The sequence below is a fragment of the Oncorhynchus masou genome, chromosome 9, assembly GCF_036934945.1.
Source record: "Oncorhynchus masou masou isolate Uvic2021 chromosome 9, UVic_Omas_1.1, whole genome shotgun sequence".
Classification (NCBI taxonomy): Eukaryota; Metazoa; Chordata; class Actinopteri; order Salmoniformes; family Salmonidae; genus Oncorhynchus; species Oncorhynchus masou.
In genome coordinates, this window is record NC_088220.1 from 30,800,098 (window position 1) to 30,820,082 (window position 19,985).

Consider the following 19,985-nt stretch of genomic DNA (forward strand, 5'->3'; position numbering starts at 1 on the left):
TTTCCGGCTGCTGTGGCCAAGACAGTCCTGATTCAACGATGCACTTCTCCCTCACACTCACTAATATTCAGTCCAGTGAGGGACTATCTTGTTCTCAGCTACAGCCACTAACCCTTAATGAACACCAGTCTGCCACTTCAAAACAAACACTGCACCCTCCATCTGGCCACACTCTTTTTCCCTCTGTGCCCTCCCTTTATCCCCCTCTTGCCCTCAGTCTGGATTTTAGTGCGTCAGCTCTGCCGCTGCTGGAGGCACAGTGGCTCCCATCCTGACACACTGCCAACTCCCTCCCAACTTTTAAGACTCCTCCTTCTCTCCGCTTTCCTCTGTCTTAGTGGTCACTATTCCTGTAGCAGATTGTGGGCTGATTCCACACAGCGCTGCCTGGCTGACCTACCGCATACAGCACTGCTGGGCTATCTGACACGAGTGTTACTGCTTCCTCCTACTCAATATTCTGGGACACACACAGAGAACCGTGTGCTACACATTTAAGTGTCAATAGAGCCATTGTAAACGGTACATTATTCGCCCGTTCTTGTCTAAGCCAACAAATTGTTCTGCCCATGCAAGTGCACACACATTAACACACAACGGACACATTCAAACGAAGGCACAGGAACATGAACGAGTGTCATTGTACAAAATAGACACAGCTTCACTCATCTCCACTCCCCCAGTTACTCTGCCTACATCTCCCCTCAACCGACCAGGACTCAGACACACGTGAATCCACAGAAGGATATGAACATACATTAACACAGTGTCGGGTGGTGCTGTGGTGGCAGGTTGAGTGGCGTGCTACAGGGCCACTCAGCCAGTGGTATGTCTGAACTCTGCTGTGGAGCTCCAGCCTTCAGCAGCCCCGTTGATCCAGATAAGCCTCTCAGCCACCTCATTACCGCAGAGCATCTGCTTGGTGTGGCCAGGCGTACACGCACAGTCCACAGGCGGCTGGTGGTGCATTAATTGGGGAGGATGGGCTCATTGTAATTTCTGCAACATAATAAATGGTACCAAATACATCAAAACACATGGTTTCCCTGAGTTTGATACCATTTCATTCACTCCACCCCAGCAATTGTAATGAGCCATCCTCCTATCAGCAGCCTCCTGTGGTACACACACGTGCAGTCCTGCAAAGCCCACACTAACAGACCATGCTAAGCATAAGACACAAGTTCACTCAAGCATACCACAAGTTCATAAATAAAAACAAGACATTCATAATATTGTGATTTATTACAGAAAAACTGTGTTGAACAAACTGGTCTTAAAGTGCTACATTCAGGTCGGAGGTTCAGAGTGCCAAGGCTGGAGCCCCAGGGGCCAGATGTGGGGTGGTCCTGGGGCCAGACATGGGGTGGTCCTGGGGCCAGGGTGAGGTGCCCATTTTGTGCCCATCACCCCACGGCACCCCACCCCAGGGCCATTCTCCACATTCATCCAGCCGCTCGTGCTTTTTTTTTTTGGGACGTTTCGATTATTCTTACAAAAATGGCTGGAAAAAGGATTGCATTAAAAATACAATCATTCTTTTTTTTTTTTTGGTCAGGCAAAACACGAGAAACCAATACATTTTGTAAGCTTTTGAAAACAGCATCTGTAATGCCCCCCCCAACCCCCCTCATATAGTAAGTCCTACTCCTACCCCGACCTAGCACACAGCCCAGGCAGGTGAGAGTCCAGCGGTATCTCCACGCTAGTCTGAGCACAGCCCATACTCAGCCCCCTGATAGCTTTAGTGTTTCAAAAGGAAACGTTACATAGAGTCCTCCGTAATATCTCCATCTGGTGTACACAACCCTCTGGGCACTCCAGACCCTTGAAGTCAAGAAAAATATATACATTTCACCCATATGAAAGTATGGTAAATCACATTTGGCATGGAGGGGACACCAGGTTGCATATGCTCAGTATCATGTACAGCCAGCATGTAGATGTTACAGTATCTCCAACCACTAAGGATCTGGAATGAAGTCCATCTGAACTGAAGCTACTGAACTTAGGAACTACAGCCATCATTATCAAATATTTGATAGTTATGGCATTTTTTTAAAGGACAAGACATACCCCTCTGTGCCAGAAATACCTGAAGCTCCATTCAAAGCCTAGATATGGCTTGATTGACCTCTAACCAGTGCTCTGTAATCTGACCTGCGACCAGAACGGTGGAGGGAACAGGATATGGTGTAAGGTAGGACATACGGGTTGGCACAGGGGCACACATCTCATCTGAAGTAACGCAGGCATACTGAAATTGCACAATAAAACGAATACGTAATAAAAATATAACATTTGTGGGTAAAATTACACAGAACAATAAATATGTCAAATAGATTCTTACACGTTCCAAAACCAAAATCCTCCCGTAGTATCTAAAAGTGATTCAAATCATGGCATGTAGAAACGGAATGTATGAAGCACTAACACCAGAGGTCAGTAAGAAACCCTTCTCAGATATCCTAAATAGATATGGATGTTGATGTAAGGTCAGCAGGTGGTCACATTACCTGATGAGCAAGTCTGGAGTTGGGATCGTTACCTTTGACAAACACTAAGTGGTAATGGGACATAGATACCTCATTTTAGGCCTTTAGTGCATGTGCGTATTAGTGAATGCGGAGGTGTGTGCGCATCATGCGTGTGTTTAGGCATATGACAAAATGTGCCTTTCTGACCGCGTGCCCAAAGGAAAATCCTCAGAACTCCTGATGTCCTTTAGAGGACAGGTCATGACAACCACGTGCTAATCTACAGGGAAGCTACAGGTATTCCTATGAAAACACTGTATGTGTCTCAATGAAACACACAGGTTGCTTTTTAGGCCATGGATCCCATCCAGTACAGCTGGGTAACCAATGTATGAGAAACACATTCACACATAAACAACTTGCTCACACTCTGCAACATATTTTGCAATATTTGGACGGTGCTGGGCATGACATGCATCCCCCCAGGTCAGATACATTTTTGGCTTCAAGCACGAGGCATTCAAACAGGTTCAGATCTATAGCTACAGCACATGTAATAATTTACACAATCCAAATAGGGATTTTCTTATATTATCACCGGCCTTCTGCTTGGAAGATACATGTCACGCTCCAGACACGGAACCTGGTAGAAACGTTGGCAAGCACAAGTCATTACCGGTCATTTTGATTAACTCACATACACTTTTTGGGAAGATGGGAAAATGGAGAATTAAACCAGTAGGGGGCTGTGCCTCTAAACCCTCCCTTAACCCAGTAGGGGGCTGTGCCTCTAAACCCTCCCTTAACCCAGTAGGGGGCTGTGCCTCTAAACCCTCCCTTAACCCAGTAGGGGTGTGTCTCTAAACCCTCCCTTAACCCAGTAGGGGGCTGTGCCTCTAAACCCTCCCATTTTGTTTAAGATATTCAGTAACTCGTGTGCAGCGTCGTCTGTATTGAGCGAACATGCTTTCTTGATCCCTGGACTGGAATCATGTAACTTACAGTACCAGTCAAAAGTTTAGACACCAACTCATTCAAGGGTTTTTCTTTATTTCTTACCATTTTCTACTTTCTAGAATAATAGTGAACCCATCAAAACTATGAAATAACACATGAAATAACATAGTAACCAAAAAAAGTTACATCAAAATTAATTTTATATTCTTCAAAGTAGCCACCCTTTGCCATCATGAGGTAGTCACTTGGAATGCATTTCAATTAACAATCTGTGCCTTGTTAAACGTTAATTTATGGAATTTCTTTCCTTCTTAATGTGTTTGAGCCAATCAGTTGTGTCGTGACAAGGTAGGTGTTGGAAACAGAAGATAGCCCTATTTGGTAAAAGACCAAGTCCATATTATGGCAAGAACAGCTCAAATAAGCAAAGAGAAACAACAGTCCATCATCACTTTAAGACATGAAGGTCAGTCAATCCAGAAAATGTCAAGAACTTTGAAAGTTTCTTCAAGTGCAGTCGCAAAAACCACCAAGAGCTATGATGAAACTGGCTGTCATGAGGACCACCACAATAAAGAAAGACCCAGAGTTACCTCTGCTGCAGAGGATACGTTCATTAGAGTTAACTGCACCTCAAATGAGGGCCCAAATAAATGCTTCAGGGTTCAAGTAAGACACATCAACATCAACTGTTCAGAGGAGATTGCGTGAATCAGGCCTTCATGGTCGAATTGCTGCAAAGTAACCACTATTAAAGGACACCAATAAGAAGAGACCTGCTTGGGCCAAAAAACACGAGCAATTGACATTAGACCGCAGAAATCTGTCCTTTGGTCTGATGAGTCCAAATTTGAGATTTTTGGTTCCAACCTAGGTGAATGGATGATCTCCACATGTGTGGTTGCCACCATGAAGCTTGGAAGAGGTGTGATGGTGCTTTGCTGGTGACATGTTCTGTGATTTATTTAGAATTCAAGGCACACTTAACCAGCATGGCTACCGCAGCATTCTGCAGCGATACACCATCCCACCTGGTTTGCGTATATTGGGACGTATCATTTGTTTTTCAACCTCCAGGCTGTGTAAGGGCTATTTGACCAAGGAGAGTGATGGAGTGCTGCATCAGATGACCTGGCGTCCACAATCACTCAACCTCAACCCAATTGAGACGGTTTGGGACGAATTGGACCGCACGCAGAGTGAAGGAAAAGCAACCAACAAGTGCTCAGCATACGTAGGAACTCATTCAAGATTTTTGGAAAAGCATTCCTTACAAAGCTGGTTGAGAGAATGCCAAGAGTGTGGAAAGCTGTCATCAAGGCAAAGGGTGGCTACTTTGAAGAATATCAAATAGATCTTGATTTTTTTAACAGTTTTTTGGTTACTACATGATTCCATGTGTGTTATTTCAGAATTTTGACATCTTCACAATTATTCTACAACGTAGAAAACAACAGAAAGAAAAGAGAAGCCCTTGAATGAGAAGGTGTTCTAAAACTTGACTGGTACTGTACAAACTATTTGGGCCTGGAACTGTGGAATCTGTTTCAGAAAGTTAAGTAACATTTTTGTTTTAACAAACCTTGACCTAAACACACAAGTAATAACAAGTGGAATGTGGCATTCATGGAGCCTCCTTCGTTTCATGCAGATGAATCATTCTGGGTCCGTGGAGGTGTGGCTGCATGTTAGAACACAGCAGATCATAGTAGTACTACTGACAAGGCAGCCGTGTACGCATTCATTTAGATGTTTTAAGAAAGAAAAAGAAACTGCGGAAACTCATGCCTCCTGTCTGAATAGTGCAGTAAAGCTGTTGTAAAAAACGGCCTGTGCTGCGTGGGCCAGTGGTGCAGTACTCTGCAGACATGCAGAGGGAAACAGGAAGAGGGTGACAGGAGTCCATCCCTGGCTCTTCTAGCATCTTTTCTATTTTCTTTTTGTCAATTTCCATTTTCTTTTTAGATCAGGCAAAAGTGCTGGCAGCCAGCTTGACTGCCATGGGGGCCTGAAAGACATTGGCCGCAGTATAGTTAACCCTCCTTTCTGCCCTTCACTCCTGCCCGATCAGGTGCTTGTAGGACAAGGGCGTGACAGCAGCGATCTGGAGAGGACAAACACAGAGACAGAAGTCAGTCCACCACCATAGACAGAATCCTGCTCCTGCCAAATGCCAACCACTGGAAGGTGGCAACAAAGAGCAGCACTATGACAGACACCATTAAATGTTGACCCCAAAAATCAGATAGAATTGACCACATACCCCCAAATAAAATTGATTGGACACACCTCCCCTGAAAAGAGATTAACCCAAATCAAATCATAGAATAATCTACTGCTCTGATATCATGTGATCATCCCTGATGATTCTAGAAGTGTATGGAACCCAAGAAGACCATGAGGTGATAGCCGAGGATTAAGACATGAGAGATCAGCCCTCGTTTTACCTGGATGTTTTTAGGAGGGAGTCCTCTGAAGGCTGGGAAGAATAGAGAAGCAGGTTAAATACAGGCGATGGATGGGAGCGTAAAGCCTGGTGTTAACCCAGACTTGCCAATAAACAGAACCAGGGCTCCCAATTAGCATTTTACATCGGTAGCACTGTTGCACCCAAATTATTTTAAAGTTAGGAGCACCACATAAAATTTAGGAGCACCAGGAAATGTCATTTTAAAACCGATTGAGATATACAGACTTTATTGGGCTTATATGAATTCTATGTACTTTTGAAGCACATTTTGTACCCTAGGAAGTAAAATCGAACACTGTTAAGACATTTGTTTATTATCTCCACCAATGGAGATGCATCCAGCAAAACCGTAGCGCCGGTAACATGGTGACAACTGTCCAACGGTCCTGGCTACAGACGGGCGGTTCTCTCTGTAGTAATGGTGCAACCACCACCGTCAGGAATCTGCACTCACTTTCTTATCTAGGGTACTCGGAAACAGCAAAGGGGTGGCAGGTCGTCTAGCCGTTTGAGCTGTTAAATCGTTCTGCCCTTGAGAAAGGCAGTTAAACACCCCCCCCCCCCCCAAGAACTGCTCCCCGGCGCCAATGACGTGGACGTCGATTAAGGCAGCCCCCCCGCACCTCTCTGATTCAGAGGTCTTGGGTTGAATGCCTTCAGCCGTGCAACTGACTAGGTATCCCCTTTCCCTTAATCATTAAAACAATGATCATCTGTCAGATATGTTTGTAGTCACACTGGTGCTCCCAAATTAAAACGGCAGGTCACACAGCAAAAATATTTGACCAATACAATTTTATTTTATTTATTTGACACATTGACTCCAGGCAACGGTCAGTTCATTTTGATGTAGGAAGAGCAACATACAATCAGGCAAAGGAAAGGGGTAACAAAACGTAGTACTTGCAAATGGAGAATACAAGACGCCAGTAACACACAAGTAGTACATTGCACATGCAACCAGGAGGGACACCACAACCACCATATAAATGACAACTCCATAAGGGGAGAAATGAAAAGGGCAGATGACGAGGTCTGCAATATTTCATTAGGAATAAAGAGGAAAAAGAAAAACAGACACTCACATTCACACACTGATGAGACAGACGAATCCCCGATCCTCAACGGAGTCCATACTTAGTCAAAAAGGTAACTGGGAATCCTTAAAGACCACATGCAAGGCCACAATGAGCCGGTCGTCTACTGGGAGGCTGAAGAGAGCATCGACTGTCCTGGCTTAGTGGATCATATTGGAAAAGGCTCCCCTTCTGACATTAACTTATACATTCGGACACAGTTAAATGTTTATCCAAATCTTTGTCCATAAGAATGTATGTACATATTTCACAAGCAAAAATATGACGCAGCCATTATGAACAATACACTTTTCAGCCAACCAGTCAGAGCTCAACACACAGGAAGTATGGGTTACAGTAGCCATGAGAGGACTGAACCAACTTCTTAAAAGAAGATGCTGAAGGCACGGGAAGCAGGATTCTGGTTACATTTAAAGAGCACTGGGTCTCGGCAGATCTTGACAGCTAAAGGGTTTCTTTTGGGGGGGTATTTGATTGTTTTAACTAAGGGGCAGAGCTGGGGGTCGGTACCTGTTCATAGGATAGTATTGGACTCGTCTGAAAAGGTTTTCATGAGCAGGGGCCTGGCTGAAGACCGGGGAGACTGGGTTTCCCCCTCGCCAGACTGAACCACCGGCTTCTTCTGGAAGGGTGAAGCAAGAGACACTAATGGCACCTCGTGCTGACAGACAGACACTTACACACTTGAGACAGAAGTTGGACAATGTAATGTAGTTTAAAACACACACACTCTCCTTGGTGAATTCTCTCTCCTCTACCCAGGAGGGTCAATGTTTTAGAAAGCTTGCGTCGTTCTTAATGTCGCATTATTTAAAGGTCAACACAAAGCCATCTTAAATAGACTAATACACATTATTGGTACAGCTATCCAAATACCCTTTGGGGCATTTGGGTGACTTTAACTAGAAAGTTATGATTAAAAAGACACATTCATAGCAACACACAAGCACCCAGAAATGTCTGTAGTGGCCCACTGTGATTGTGGTGGGGTCCAGGGTTGGCTGGAGTCTGGAGCACGCTGGCATGCAGGTAAATCTCATTTGTTTGCGTGCTGCATTCACCTGGACAGGCATGCAGAGACAGCAGGCACAGTGGCAGCACGGGCAGGAAAGACACACTGACTGATGCACTCAGACATACTGAATTAGACATAGGACCAACGCTGCAGCAACAAACGAAAAACCACAATTGCTGGGGAAGTGAGATGGCTGGGCATTGGGCAACCCAGCATTTACAGAAGCATTCTCAAATGATTCTGAAATAACAAAAAAATGTACCACCCAGTCTAGACAGTGGTTAGAAAGGTAGCTTCTCTTTAACCTCATCATAACCTGAACAGGGAACCTCTAGAATGGTCAATCAAGGCCAACTGGATGTTAAAGGAAGGAGGGGACAAATCTGACAAGAAGGACAGGACAGATGGGTGGGGGAACGAGGAGGAGAGTGGGTGGGGGAACGAGGAGGAGAGTGGGTGGGGGAACAAGGAGGAGAGAAAAGAAGAGGCAGTAAAGGGAAAGAGAGAGACCTCAGTCACTCCAGGAGAAGCTGTGAGTACTGGCGGTCTGTGACAGCATGAAGATAGTGGACGTCCCCGACGAAGGAAGCCGTTGCTTGATCTGCAGCAAAGCAGGCAGGACAGAAAGGAAGAAACAGAAGAGGCAATAAGGGGAAGTGAGAGAAGGGGAGAGAGACTGTAGAGCATGTATTAACACAAAGCAGCAGGGTTAGAGAGACAGCATTTAGTTAGGATGGGGCAGAGTCTTATATAGGGTGCGGCAAGATAGCCTCAAGGTTAGAGCGTTCGGCCTGTAACCGAAAGGTCGCTGGTTTGAATACCGGAGCCGGTAAGGTGAAAACTCCCTGTGCACTTGCACAAGGCACTTAAATCCTAATTGCTCCAGGGGCGCCGTGCAATGGTAACCCTGGCAGTGACCCCACTCCCAGCGGGTGTCTCAAGAGGAGGTGGGATACGCAAGAAACGCACAAGTGTGTAACAGGACAAATATAAGCATTCCCTAAACTATTAACACATTAACACTCCAGATTCATCCGTCGGAATGCCAGATGGTGAAGCGTGATTCATCACTCCAGAGAACGCATGGTGATCTTAGGCTTGTGTGCGGCTGCTAGGCCTCAGAAACCCATTTCTTGAAGCTCCCGACAAACAGTTCTTGTTGCTGACGCTGCTTCCAGAGGCAGTTTGGAACTCGGTAGTGAGTGTTGCAACAGAGGACAGATCTAGCAGGGCGGAAAGGTGGCATCCAATGACGGTGCCACATTGAAAGTCACTGATCTCTTCAGTAAGGCCATTCTAGTGCCAATGTTTGTCTATGGAGATTGCATGGCTGTGTGCTTGATTTCATACACCTCTCAGCGACCGGTGAGGCTGAAATAGCCAAACACACTAATTTGAAGGGGTGGGCAGATAATTTTGTATGTATGCACGTACAGTTGAAGTCGGACGTTTACATACACTTAGGTTGGAGTCATTAAAACACGTTTTTCAACCACTCCACAAATTTCTTAACAAACTATAGTTTTGGCAAGTCGGTTAGGACATCTACTTTGTACATGACAAGTATTTTTTCCAACAATTGTTTACAGACAGATTATTTAACTTATAATTCACTGTATCACAATTCCAGTGGTTCAGAAGTTTACATATACTAAGCTGACTGCGCCTTTAAAAAAGCTTGGAAAATTACAGAAAATTATATCATGGCTTTAGAAGCTTCTGATAGACTAATTGACATCATTTGAGTCAATTGGAGGTGTAACTGTGGATGTATTTCAAGGACTATCTTCAAACTCAGTGCCTCTTTGCTTAACATCAAGGGAAATCAAAAGAAAATCAGGTCTCAATGTTATATCAAACCCTTTTTTGAGGTTACCTGAGAGCAAAAACAACCTAAATATAAATTACATTTAATTAAATGTATTTGAACCACAGAACTGATTGACAATGAGTTCTACGGTGCACAAATAGCTGCCCACCCAGTGTCCGACACCTTTTAATCTGATCTCATGAAAATTCTGAAAATCAATATGAGGTTGTTAAACATTTACCAGCCATACACACACACACACACACACACACAAAAACATTTGTAAGGGGATATTTAGTTGAAAAATCAAATAACTTGAAATTAATAACCATACGAGTCATCACACCATTCTTAATACCTTGAAGGAAAACTAATTTGACTCATGGGGAATTAATTGAGTGACAGACAATACCAGGGGATTCTGGCCTCAGAAGAGAGACTGGGGCAAATTTGATTATTCCTGTGATCTCCATCCATATCAACAACACAAATCAGACCGCTATGGAGGAACTACAGGATCCATGTCCCGACCTCAGGACGGTTGAGCTAACGTAGGCTAATGTGATTAGCATGAGGTTGTAAAAAAAAAAAAAGAAATGATATGGGCAGAAAGCTTAAATTCTTGTTAATCTAACTGCACTGTCCATTTTACAGTAGCTATTCGAGTGAAAGAAAACCATGCTATTGTTTAAGGAGAGTACACAATTATGAACTTGAAAATATATAAATAAACAAAATAGGCACATTTGGGCAGTCTTGATACAACATTTTGAATAGATATGCAATAGTTCATTGGAACAGTCTAAATCTTTGCACATACACTGCTGCCATCTAGTGGCCAAAGTCAAAATTGTGCCTGGGCTTGAATAATTCATAATGGCCTCTTGCATTTCAAAGATGACAGCAGAAAAAAATGTTTTTTTTCTTTGTATTATCTTATACCAGATCTAATGTGTTATATTCTCCTACATTTATTTCACATTCCACAAACTTCAAAGTGTTCCCTTTCAAATGGTATCAAGAACATGCATATCCTTGCTTCAGGTCCTGAGCTACAGGAAGTTAGATGTGTGCATGTCATTTTAGATGAAAATGAAAAAAAATGGGCGGATCCTTAAATGTGTTTAGAGCAATGGGCTCCGTCAAGCATGACCAAGTCTTCTTGGAGACACAAATGGATACTTTCAAGGACAAAATGTTAACCATCTTTGTTTAAATTTAGAATTATGTATAAACAGAAATACAGGGATGTCTGAACGCCTCCTCATTCCACTGACGCATAAAGGACAAGTCATAGCCCATAGAAATTATGAAAGATACGAATACAGGAAAACTACTATGAAGTGTTTTGAAGAGTTGTTACCCCTTTTAACATTTAAACGATATGGTATCACTGTATGTGGACAGTACCTGTCGTGAGTGGGGCCCGCGGGGCTTTCGGAGGACCAGCAGCAGGATCTCAGGCAGCAGGCTCAGCAGGATGAGCAGGATGATGATCAGCCAGGCTGACACAGAGCTCAGCATATTAGCAAACACAAAGTAGAGACGCTGCTGCCGAAGGAAAGGCCTGACGGGGGGGAGAGGGTTTACAACATTCACATAGGTCAGCCCAAATTCAGCAGTCACACGGTGCTACATGGCGTGCTGGCTTTTGCTCCAGCCCATCACTAACCTTAAAAAAAAATATTGGCCGACCAAGAGCCATCTGTTCTTTCGACCAATCGATTGGTCTCAATTCAAAAATGTGTATTTTTCCATATATAGACACATCCTATGTGTTTTAATCAAATCAACTATATGCACTGAGCTTGTCTGAAGCTTTAAGTGCACTGATGAAATAATTAAGGAACGACTAGAGGGAGTCCGACCGCAATTGATTTGATTGTGCTGTGCCTGCCTCACTCGCTGCGCTGTCACCAAACAAATAAAGACAGCGAGTGACTGACTAGCACGCATTGTCTCACTCTCCTCCCTGCTGCAGCGACCACCACAGAACATCAAAAGGTGTTTATGGTACTGTCTGTGTTGCTGAAGCTGCAACAATTACAGCCATTTCTGACTGAAAAGTTGTTATCGAAGTCCTTAATTTGTTTAGGAAAAATATTCCCTATTCGCTTGGCCTCGACCCTTGCTCTTGTTAAGTCACACGTATGCACCACATGCACATGACCAATAGGGCCTGACCTACAACATATCATAATCACGTCAATAAATTGGTTAGAAACTCTGAACAAAGTAACAGCAAAAAAAGTGACAAATTTGAAACAGGGGGTATGTTTACTGTTTGCTCAGGAGGTAAAGGGGAAGTCAGATTAGTAGAATAAATTTGTCTACAAAATACTGAAGATCAAGAAAAATAAGGTAAGGAGCAAATGCTGCATGCATATTATGTGTGCCAAACAGATGGTGCTACATTACAATAACTTTTTCTGACAGTTTGGAACAATGTAAACACAAATTATAAACGAGTCGGTTGAAAAACAAATACGTAAAGCCTTTATTACAGCAAAGACTAAAAACAGATGCATTCATTTAGGCCTATTTATTGTTTACGTTGATTATGCATTTGTCACTATTTTAAAACTAAAATGCTTGATTGCATTTCAAATCATGAATGACTTGAATGCTGTGATGACAAGAACGAATAAACGATTGATACAGTAGCCTATATACAGTGCATTCGGAAAGTATTCAGACCCCTTGACTTTCTCCACATTGTTAGGTTACAGCCTTATTCTAAAATTGATTAAATCGTTTTCCCCCTCAATCTACACACAACAACCCATAATGACGAAGCAAAAACAAGTGTTTAGAAATGTGTACTAATATATATCAAATATATATATCAAATATATATATATATATATATATGAATATATATACATTTATATTTATTTTTATGAAATATCACATTTACTTAAGTATCCAGACCCTTTACTCAGTACTTTGTTGAAACACTGTTAGAGGAAATTATAGTTGAAATGATTAATTATGTATACATTATTGATTAGAACCATTTATTCTGATACTATTATGTTATGATATGAAAAGTATGAGTTTTTGGTTAAGCTGTTACTGAAAATGTAAGCAGAACGAATTAATTGTCTGTGCCTCTTGGGAAGTTTAAGGGGGAGAGATGATATAGCTTTTCAGACAAGATAAGAATGTTTGGGTTATATTCCATTAGTGGAGAGAAGTATATCCTTTAGACTGGTTGGAATGTAGTTTATGAGGGGAGTGAAACTATCTCCAGGACCGAATACTACGCCATTGTAAGGCTGGGAGAGGGTGTGAAACTGATGACGTCATTTTATGTCTTCTTTCTTTAAAATGTAATGTTCTTTGTATTTTGGGTCAGTACTCTCTTGTAATAAACGCTGTTACCTTTGGCTTTTAAGACTGGTATCGATCTACTTCATGCATAATTAATGAACTTACAACTCATTAATGAATTAGAAATGAGTGCGAATTGGTTTTGGCAATAAAACATACAGGAATTTAGAATTCCTCTATCAAACACCTTTGGCAGCGATTACAGCCTCTAGTCTTCTTGGGTTCTACGGGCTCTGGCTGGGCCATTCAAGAACATTGAGACTTGTCCCGAAGCCACTCCTGCATTGTCTTGGCTGTGTGCTTAGGGTCTTTCTCCTGTTGGAAGGTGAACCGTCACACCACAATCCTGTCTCTGAGCTCTAAAGACAATTCCTTAAACCTCATGGCTTGGTTTTTGCTCTGACATGCACTGTCAACTGTGGTACCTTATATAGACAGGTGTGGGCCTTTCCAAATCATGTCTAATCAATTGAATTTACCTCAAATGGACTCCAATCAAGTTGTAGAAACATCTCAAGGATGATCAATGGAAACAGGATGCACCTGAGCTCAATTTCGAGTCTCATAGCAAATGATCTAAATACTTATGTAAATAAGGCATCTTTTTTTTTGCAAATCTCTCTAAAAACATGTTTTTGCTTTGTCATTATGGGGTATTGTGTGTAGATTGCTGAGGGAATATACTTGAAAAAAGTCAAGTTTAGATTAAAGCTGTAACGTAAAATGTGGAAAAGATCAAGGGGTCTGAAAACTTTCCGAAGGCACTAAGTATTAAAATATAGGCCTAAGTAAGTTACGGTATTGACTAAACAGGATGCTATACTAAGACTACTAATAACAATGATATTACTTAATATAACAATGATAATAACAACAACGACGAGATCAATTTGTAAGTCGCTCTGGATAAGAGCGTCTGCTAAATGACTTAAATGTAATGTAAATGTAATCAAGGAAGGTTATTATTATTATTTTCAATATACAAATTCGGACAATTTGGAACAGTTAAACGCAAAGCTGTCATCAAGGCAAAGGGTGGCCATTTGAAGAACCTCAAAGATAAAATAAATATTTTGGATTTTTTTAAACACTTTTTTGGTTACTAAATCATTCCACGTGTGTTATTTCATAGTTTATGTCCGCTATTATTCTACAATGTAGAAAATAGTAAAAATAAAGCAAAATTAGTAGGTGTTCTAAAACTTTTAACCGGTAGTGTATGTGGGTGATGTATAAAGCCAGGCACATTTAACAGTTAGGCTATTGATTATAGACCAAATTAAGTTGTGGTTTCTGCTCTCCTCACTTTTCTTAGACAATTAAGGTGAATGCTGTTTCCTCATCTCCTAACTCCACTGCTGCTTCCACCACATTGTTCTCAACACCAACATCTGTGTTACACCATTGTTTTTAAATATAACCACATACAATTTCAGTAGCACGTCTTAGAATGGACTGTGCCATCCCCGCAATGGATCAGTCCACTCGGCGCGAATCAGACAGCTGTCTTGTACACCATGATTATCATTTTAATTTTTTGCGACTGCTCGACTAAAGAAATCTCAGACGACCAACAGCCTATCGACCAGTCGACTAAATGGGGTCTGCCATAATTGAAGTACGCACCAGAAAATCCACTACTCACCATATGATCCCACCCCAGAAGAAGCTGAAGAACATGTAGAAGGCCAGCGAGCCCCAGATGACAAAGTGATTGATCCACGTCCAATGGCGAGTGTCCATAGCCAGCTAGAACCACAAAGAGAAGACAAGTGTTATCGTTGGTCTAAAAATGTACTTAAAATAACACAATTGAGTTAAAACGTGCTTTACCTTCAGCGTCACAGTGAAAACGAGGACAGTAAAAACAATCGTTCCGTACGACCAATTCCCAAACACCTGGCCATTATCCTGCAGGGCGGGGTTACTAAAGAGAAAGCGGACCCCGAAGAAAAATAAGAGGCCCTGGTAGACCCCCAGTAGTGTCCAGTACAGGAAGGGCCCCCAACCCAACATGGCATTCTTTGCTACGTCCCTAAGGAGAGAGGGAGAAAAGAGGGCAGGAAGGGAGGATGGGGAGACCATAAGAATACAAAGACTTTGAAAACACTTACCTGGCTAGTCCTAATCACACGAGAAGCCTGTGCATTCTCTACGAAGGTGCAGAATGAATAGTTTAGTTCCCGGTCCTACCTGTAGAGGGCGGCGTTGTCCATCAGGACCTCCATACAGATGTGCTGCTCCAAGAGGCTGTTGGCCAGGATAGGCATTGAGGTGAAACAGATGTTGTACATCGTCAGATAGGCTGCGTCGTAGAGAGGCTGGGGAGGACGGGAGGGAGGGGGAAGGGAGTGGAGGGATTGGGAACCAAGGGGTTAATTACACGGAGAGGAGAGCGCACACACACTAGCTATACAGCAAGAGCGCTCTATAGCCTCAAGCCCGTTGCCGTGTGGCCACATGCAACAACCCATACATACATATATATATATATACACACACACACAGATGGACCTGAGAGAGCAGGTCTGAGATGAGGGGCATATTTTTCACAGAGCTACTGAGAGACTACTTATATACCAGAAGTTAGCTGTGTATACTCAGATGTGAAAATGTGGATCACCTCCTGCTAGAGTTAAACATGTGCCAAATTAATGAATCATTTGGCACATTGGCTAATACGGCCAATAATTACTTGGTGTATCCAAGGCAATGTACTAGTCACACTGTATATAATGTGAATTTCACATGTATATACTAATTTAGTCAATGCGCGTCTTAATATTTAAACATTTCTTAATTCCATTCTTTTACTTTTAGATTTGTGTGTATTATTGTGAATTGTTAGATACTACTGCACTGTTGGAGCTAGGAACACAAGCATTTCGCTACATCTGTAATAAGATCTGCTAAATATGTGTATGTGACCAATACAATTTGATATGTACTATATGTCATATATATATATCATACTGCAGCCACTCCAGGAGATCGAGGAGAGGGGGGTCATTCCAACCAGAGGGGAAGAGTATGGGCGTAGACTGGAGAAGGTGCTGCGGTTCAATGTGATACTCTGTCGTTTCATGTTTAGAGCATCTTTGAACTTCAGAGAGGGGGAGCCCCAGCAGGGCCCAGACCAATACTCACTTGCTGGGAGTATCCACAGAAAAACTGGTACAAGAACTGAGGTAAGATGAAGCAGAGGTTCTGTAAACAGTGGGAGAAAGAGCCCGAGGTTATAGGCAATAGACATCAGAAGGCAACGGACATCATTGGAGGCTGCTGAATGGAGGACGGCTCATAAGTGGCTGGAATGGAGTGGAACGGAGCGGATGGAATGAAATCAAACGCATGAAAACCGTGTGTTTGATACCATTCCCTTGACTCCATTCTGGTCATTTTTATGAGCAGTCCTCTCCTCAGCAGCCTGCACTGACAGGTATGTCCTGTGGTGAAGAGTGTCCGGGTGTCAGCTAAATCACATGAGCTTGATCACAGTCCTTTGTCGACATCAGAACACTTGGCTGTGTACAGTTGTAGTCGGAAATTTACATACACTTAGGTTGGAGTCATTAAAACTTGTTTTTCAACCACTCCACAAATTTCTTGTTAACAAACTAAAGTTACATTTACATTACATTTAAGTCATTTGGCAGACGCTCTTATCCAGAGCGACTTACAAATTGGTGAATTCACCTTAAGTTCTGGCAAGTCGGTTAGGACATCTACTTTGTGCCTGACACAAGTTAGTTTTCCAACAATTGTTTATAGACAGATTATTTCACTGTATCAAAATTCCAGTGGGTCAGAAGTTTACATATACTAAGCTGACTGCACCTTTAAAAAGCTTGGAAAATTCCAGAAAATGATATCATGGCTTTAGAAGCTTCTGATAGACTAATTGACATCATTTGAATCAATTGGAGGTGTAACTGTGGATGTATTTCAAGGCCTATCTTCAAACTCTGTGCCTCTTTGCTTGACATTATGGGAAATTCAGAAGAAATCAGCCAAGACCTCAGATAAAACATTGTAGACCTCCACAAGTCTGGTTCATCCTTGGGAGTAATTTCCAAACGCTCAGCAAGGAAGAAGCCATTGCTCCAAAACCTCCATAAAAAAGCCAGACTACAGTTTGCAACTGCACATGGGGACAAGGATTGTACTTTTTGTATGGCCAAACAGTTACATTTTTGTTTCATCAGACCTTGCTGTCCTCTGGTCTGATGAAACAAAAATATAACTGTTTGGCCATAATGACCATTGTTATGTTTGGAGGAAAAAAGGGGAAGATTTGCAAGCCCAAGAACACCATCCCAACTGCGAAACACAGGGGTGGCAGCATGTTGTGGGGGTGCTAGCATGTTGTGGGGGTGCTTTGCTGCAGGAGGGACTGGTGCACTTCACAAAATAGATGGCTTCATGAGGATGGAAAATTATGTGGATATATTGAAGCAACATCTCAAGACATCTGTCAGGAAGTTAAAGCTTGGTCGCAAATGGGTCTTCCAAATGGACAATGACCCCAAGCATATTTCCAAAGTTGTGGCAAAGTGGCTTAAGGACAACAAAGTCAAGGTATTGGAGTGGCCATCACAAAGCCCTGACCTCAATTCTATAGAACATGTGAGGGCAGAACTGAAAAAGTGCGTGCGAGCAAAGAGGCCTACAAACCTGACTCAGTTACACCAACTCTGTCAGGAGGAATGGGCCAAAATCCACCCAACTTATTGTGGGAAGCTTGTAGAAGGCTACCTGAAACATTTGACCCAAGTTAAACAATTTAAAAGGCAATTGCTACCAAATACTAATTGAGTGTATGTAAACTTCTGACCCACTGGGAATGCGATGAAAGAAATAAAAGCTGAAATAAATCGCTCTACTATTATTCTGACATGTCACATTCTTTAAATAAAGTGGGGATCCTAGCTGACCTAAGACAGGGAATTTATACTAGGATTAATTGTCAGGAATTGTGAAAAACGGAGTTAAATGTATTGTACACCTCACTCCCGCATATCTACTGCTCTTTGGTTGGCAGCAACAGGCTTCCGTGTCACAGCTCCAAACCATGATCTCATCATGACCCTCAGTAACCAGCACAGTACTGTTATGGCGCTCAAATATCTGTGCTGCCCCCTACCTTGTAGAAGAAGTATTGCACCAGGTGGGCAATACGAACGTAGTAGAGGTGCCCGTGTCCCAGTAACAGTTTCTTCAGGTGCTTGAGCTTAGGGATGGCATAGTCACTGTTCCTCACTGCCTGACGACCCTCCCTACCCTTTATACCTGAGACAGGGAGGACAGGGGAAAATATTACAATGTAATATGTGATGTTACATAGAAAAGGCACTGCCTAATGCCTTTGGTGGTCTACCGAGGTCCCGAGTCGTACCGATGCCAACGTGTGCCTCCAGGATCATACTGACATCGTTGGCCCCATCTCCGATGGAGAGGGTGATGGGGCTGCCTTTACAGTTCTTCACCATCTTTACTATCTACAGGAGAGAGAGCGGAAAAGGAATGACAGAGTTTCAATTAAATCCCACTCGGTTCTGCATTCAAAATTAAAATGCACAGATCACAGATGCAGACATTTGTCATATTATTACCAGGTGTAATGTGTTGAATTACAGAGTGGTTTTTGAGGACACGATAACCTTTGCGCGAGACCTTAACTGTCACACTGGTTAGCCTTTAACTACAATAGCCATTTGCAGTTAATCTACTTAATCTAACAGCAAGCGCCTATGACATCACTCACCTGGGCCTTCTGTAGGGGAGCCATGCGGCAGCACAGCACAGTGGTACAGTTCTGACAGATCTGGAGGAAGAGACTCTTGTAGCAGCTGGAGTTGGAGTCAGGAGAGGAGTTAAGCACCAAGGACAGAGTGGCTCCGTCTATGATGAAGCCGTAGTCTTGGTTCGCTGAAGACCAGCTCCTGGGAGGGACAGAGAATGCAGAGACGGGTTTAGATTTGACCCAAGAACACGAACTAGAGCAAAACCAGACTGCAAATCCAGTCCAGGTACACAGCTGTGTTCACGTCATCAATTAGAATTCTATGAGAGGAGTAGGTCTGACCTTCGCATTCAAATCATCATTTACTACCAATTGTTATAAATTGACAACTAGCAGGAGTGGCAACAAACTCCTTTCAACCTCCAACACTGGACTGACCTGGTGACCCCAGCCTTGATCGGTGGAGCGTCCTGTACTGCCCTCTTGTGGTAGTCTAGCAGCAGCTCGTGCAGGCGCTCCTCTCTCTTCCTCCCCAGGTCCACCAGGGTTCGCACCGTCAGCTCCAGCAGCTCTGTGCTCCTCTGGAACAGCCGGCAGGCGTAGCACGTGGACTTGGCCGTCTCCATCTTGTCCCCCGTCAGCACCCACACCTTCATGCCTGCTCCCTGCAGGGCCTCCATGGTCTCGGCTGCCTCCTCCTGCAACCTGGCGTAAGAGGGAGGAGGAGGAAAGGGGGGAGTGATAAGGGTTGTGTATCAGAATGGGTGATGGAACGAGAGGGATGAGGAAGTAAGACAGAGTGTGTGTGACAGACGGTGAAGCAGTAACCGAAGAGGTGGATCAGACAGTGAGGAGACAGGATGTTCTGGTGCTCACCTCCCTTAGAGGCTTTCATTTACAATATTTAACAGGTACAGGACTAATTGGCCAATAAACTTTGTACAGAAAACAGGACATTGACAAAGACTTGAATAAATCAAACCCACAAATGCTGATGCCCCAGATACTCAACTAGTCTAAAGGAGGCCAGTTTTATTGCTTCTTTAAATCAGGACAACAGTTTTCAGCTGTGCTAACATAATT

At 43.1% G+C, this 19,985-nt stretch overlaps 1 protein-coding gene across 1 annotated transcript in view; it reads right to left on the reverse strand.

Moving 5' to 3' along the window:
- Positions 1 to 1,226: 1,226 nt before the first annotated feature.
- Positions 1,227 to 19,985, reverse strand: part of LOC135544989 (phospholipid-transporting ATPase IG-like) — a 66,722-nt gene continuing 47,963 nt past the window's right edge. Inside the window, 10 exon segments of the mRNA XM_064972665.1 lie at positions 1,227 to 5,538; positions 11,237 to 11,393; positions 14,805 to 14,908; positions 14,993 to 15,194; positions 15,353 to 15,480; positions 16,307 to 16,366; positions 18,303 to 18,448; positions 18,555 to 18,657; positions 18,924 to 19,101; positions 19,341 to 19,607. Of these exon segments, the coding sequence (XP_064828737.1) occupies positions 5,488 to 5,538; positions 11,237 to 11,393; positions 14,805 to 14,908; positions 14,993 to 15,194; positions 15,353 to 15,480; positions 16,307 to 16,366; positions 18,303 to 18,448; positions 18,555 to 18,657; positions 18,924 to 19,101; positions 19,341 to 19,607 (1,396 nt within the window). The 3' untranslated portion in view covers positions 1,227 to 5,487.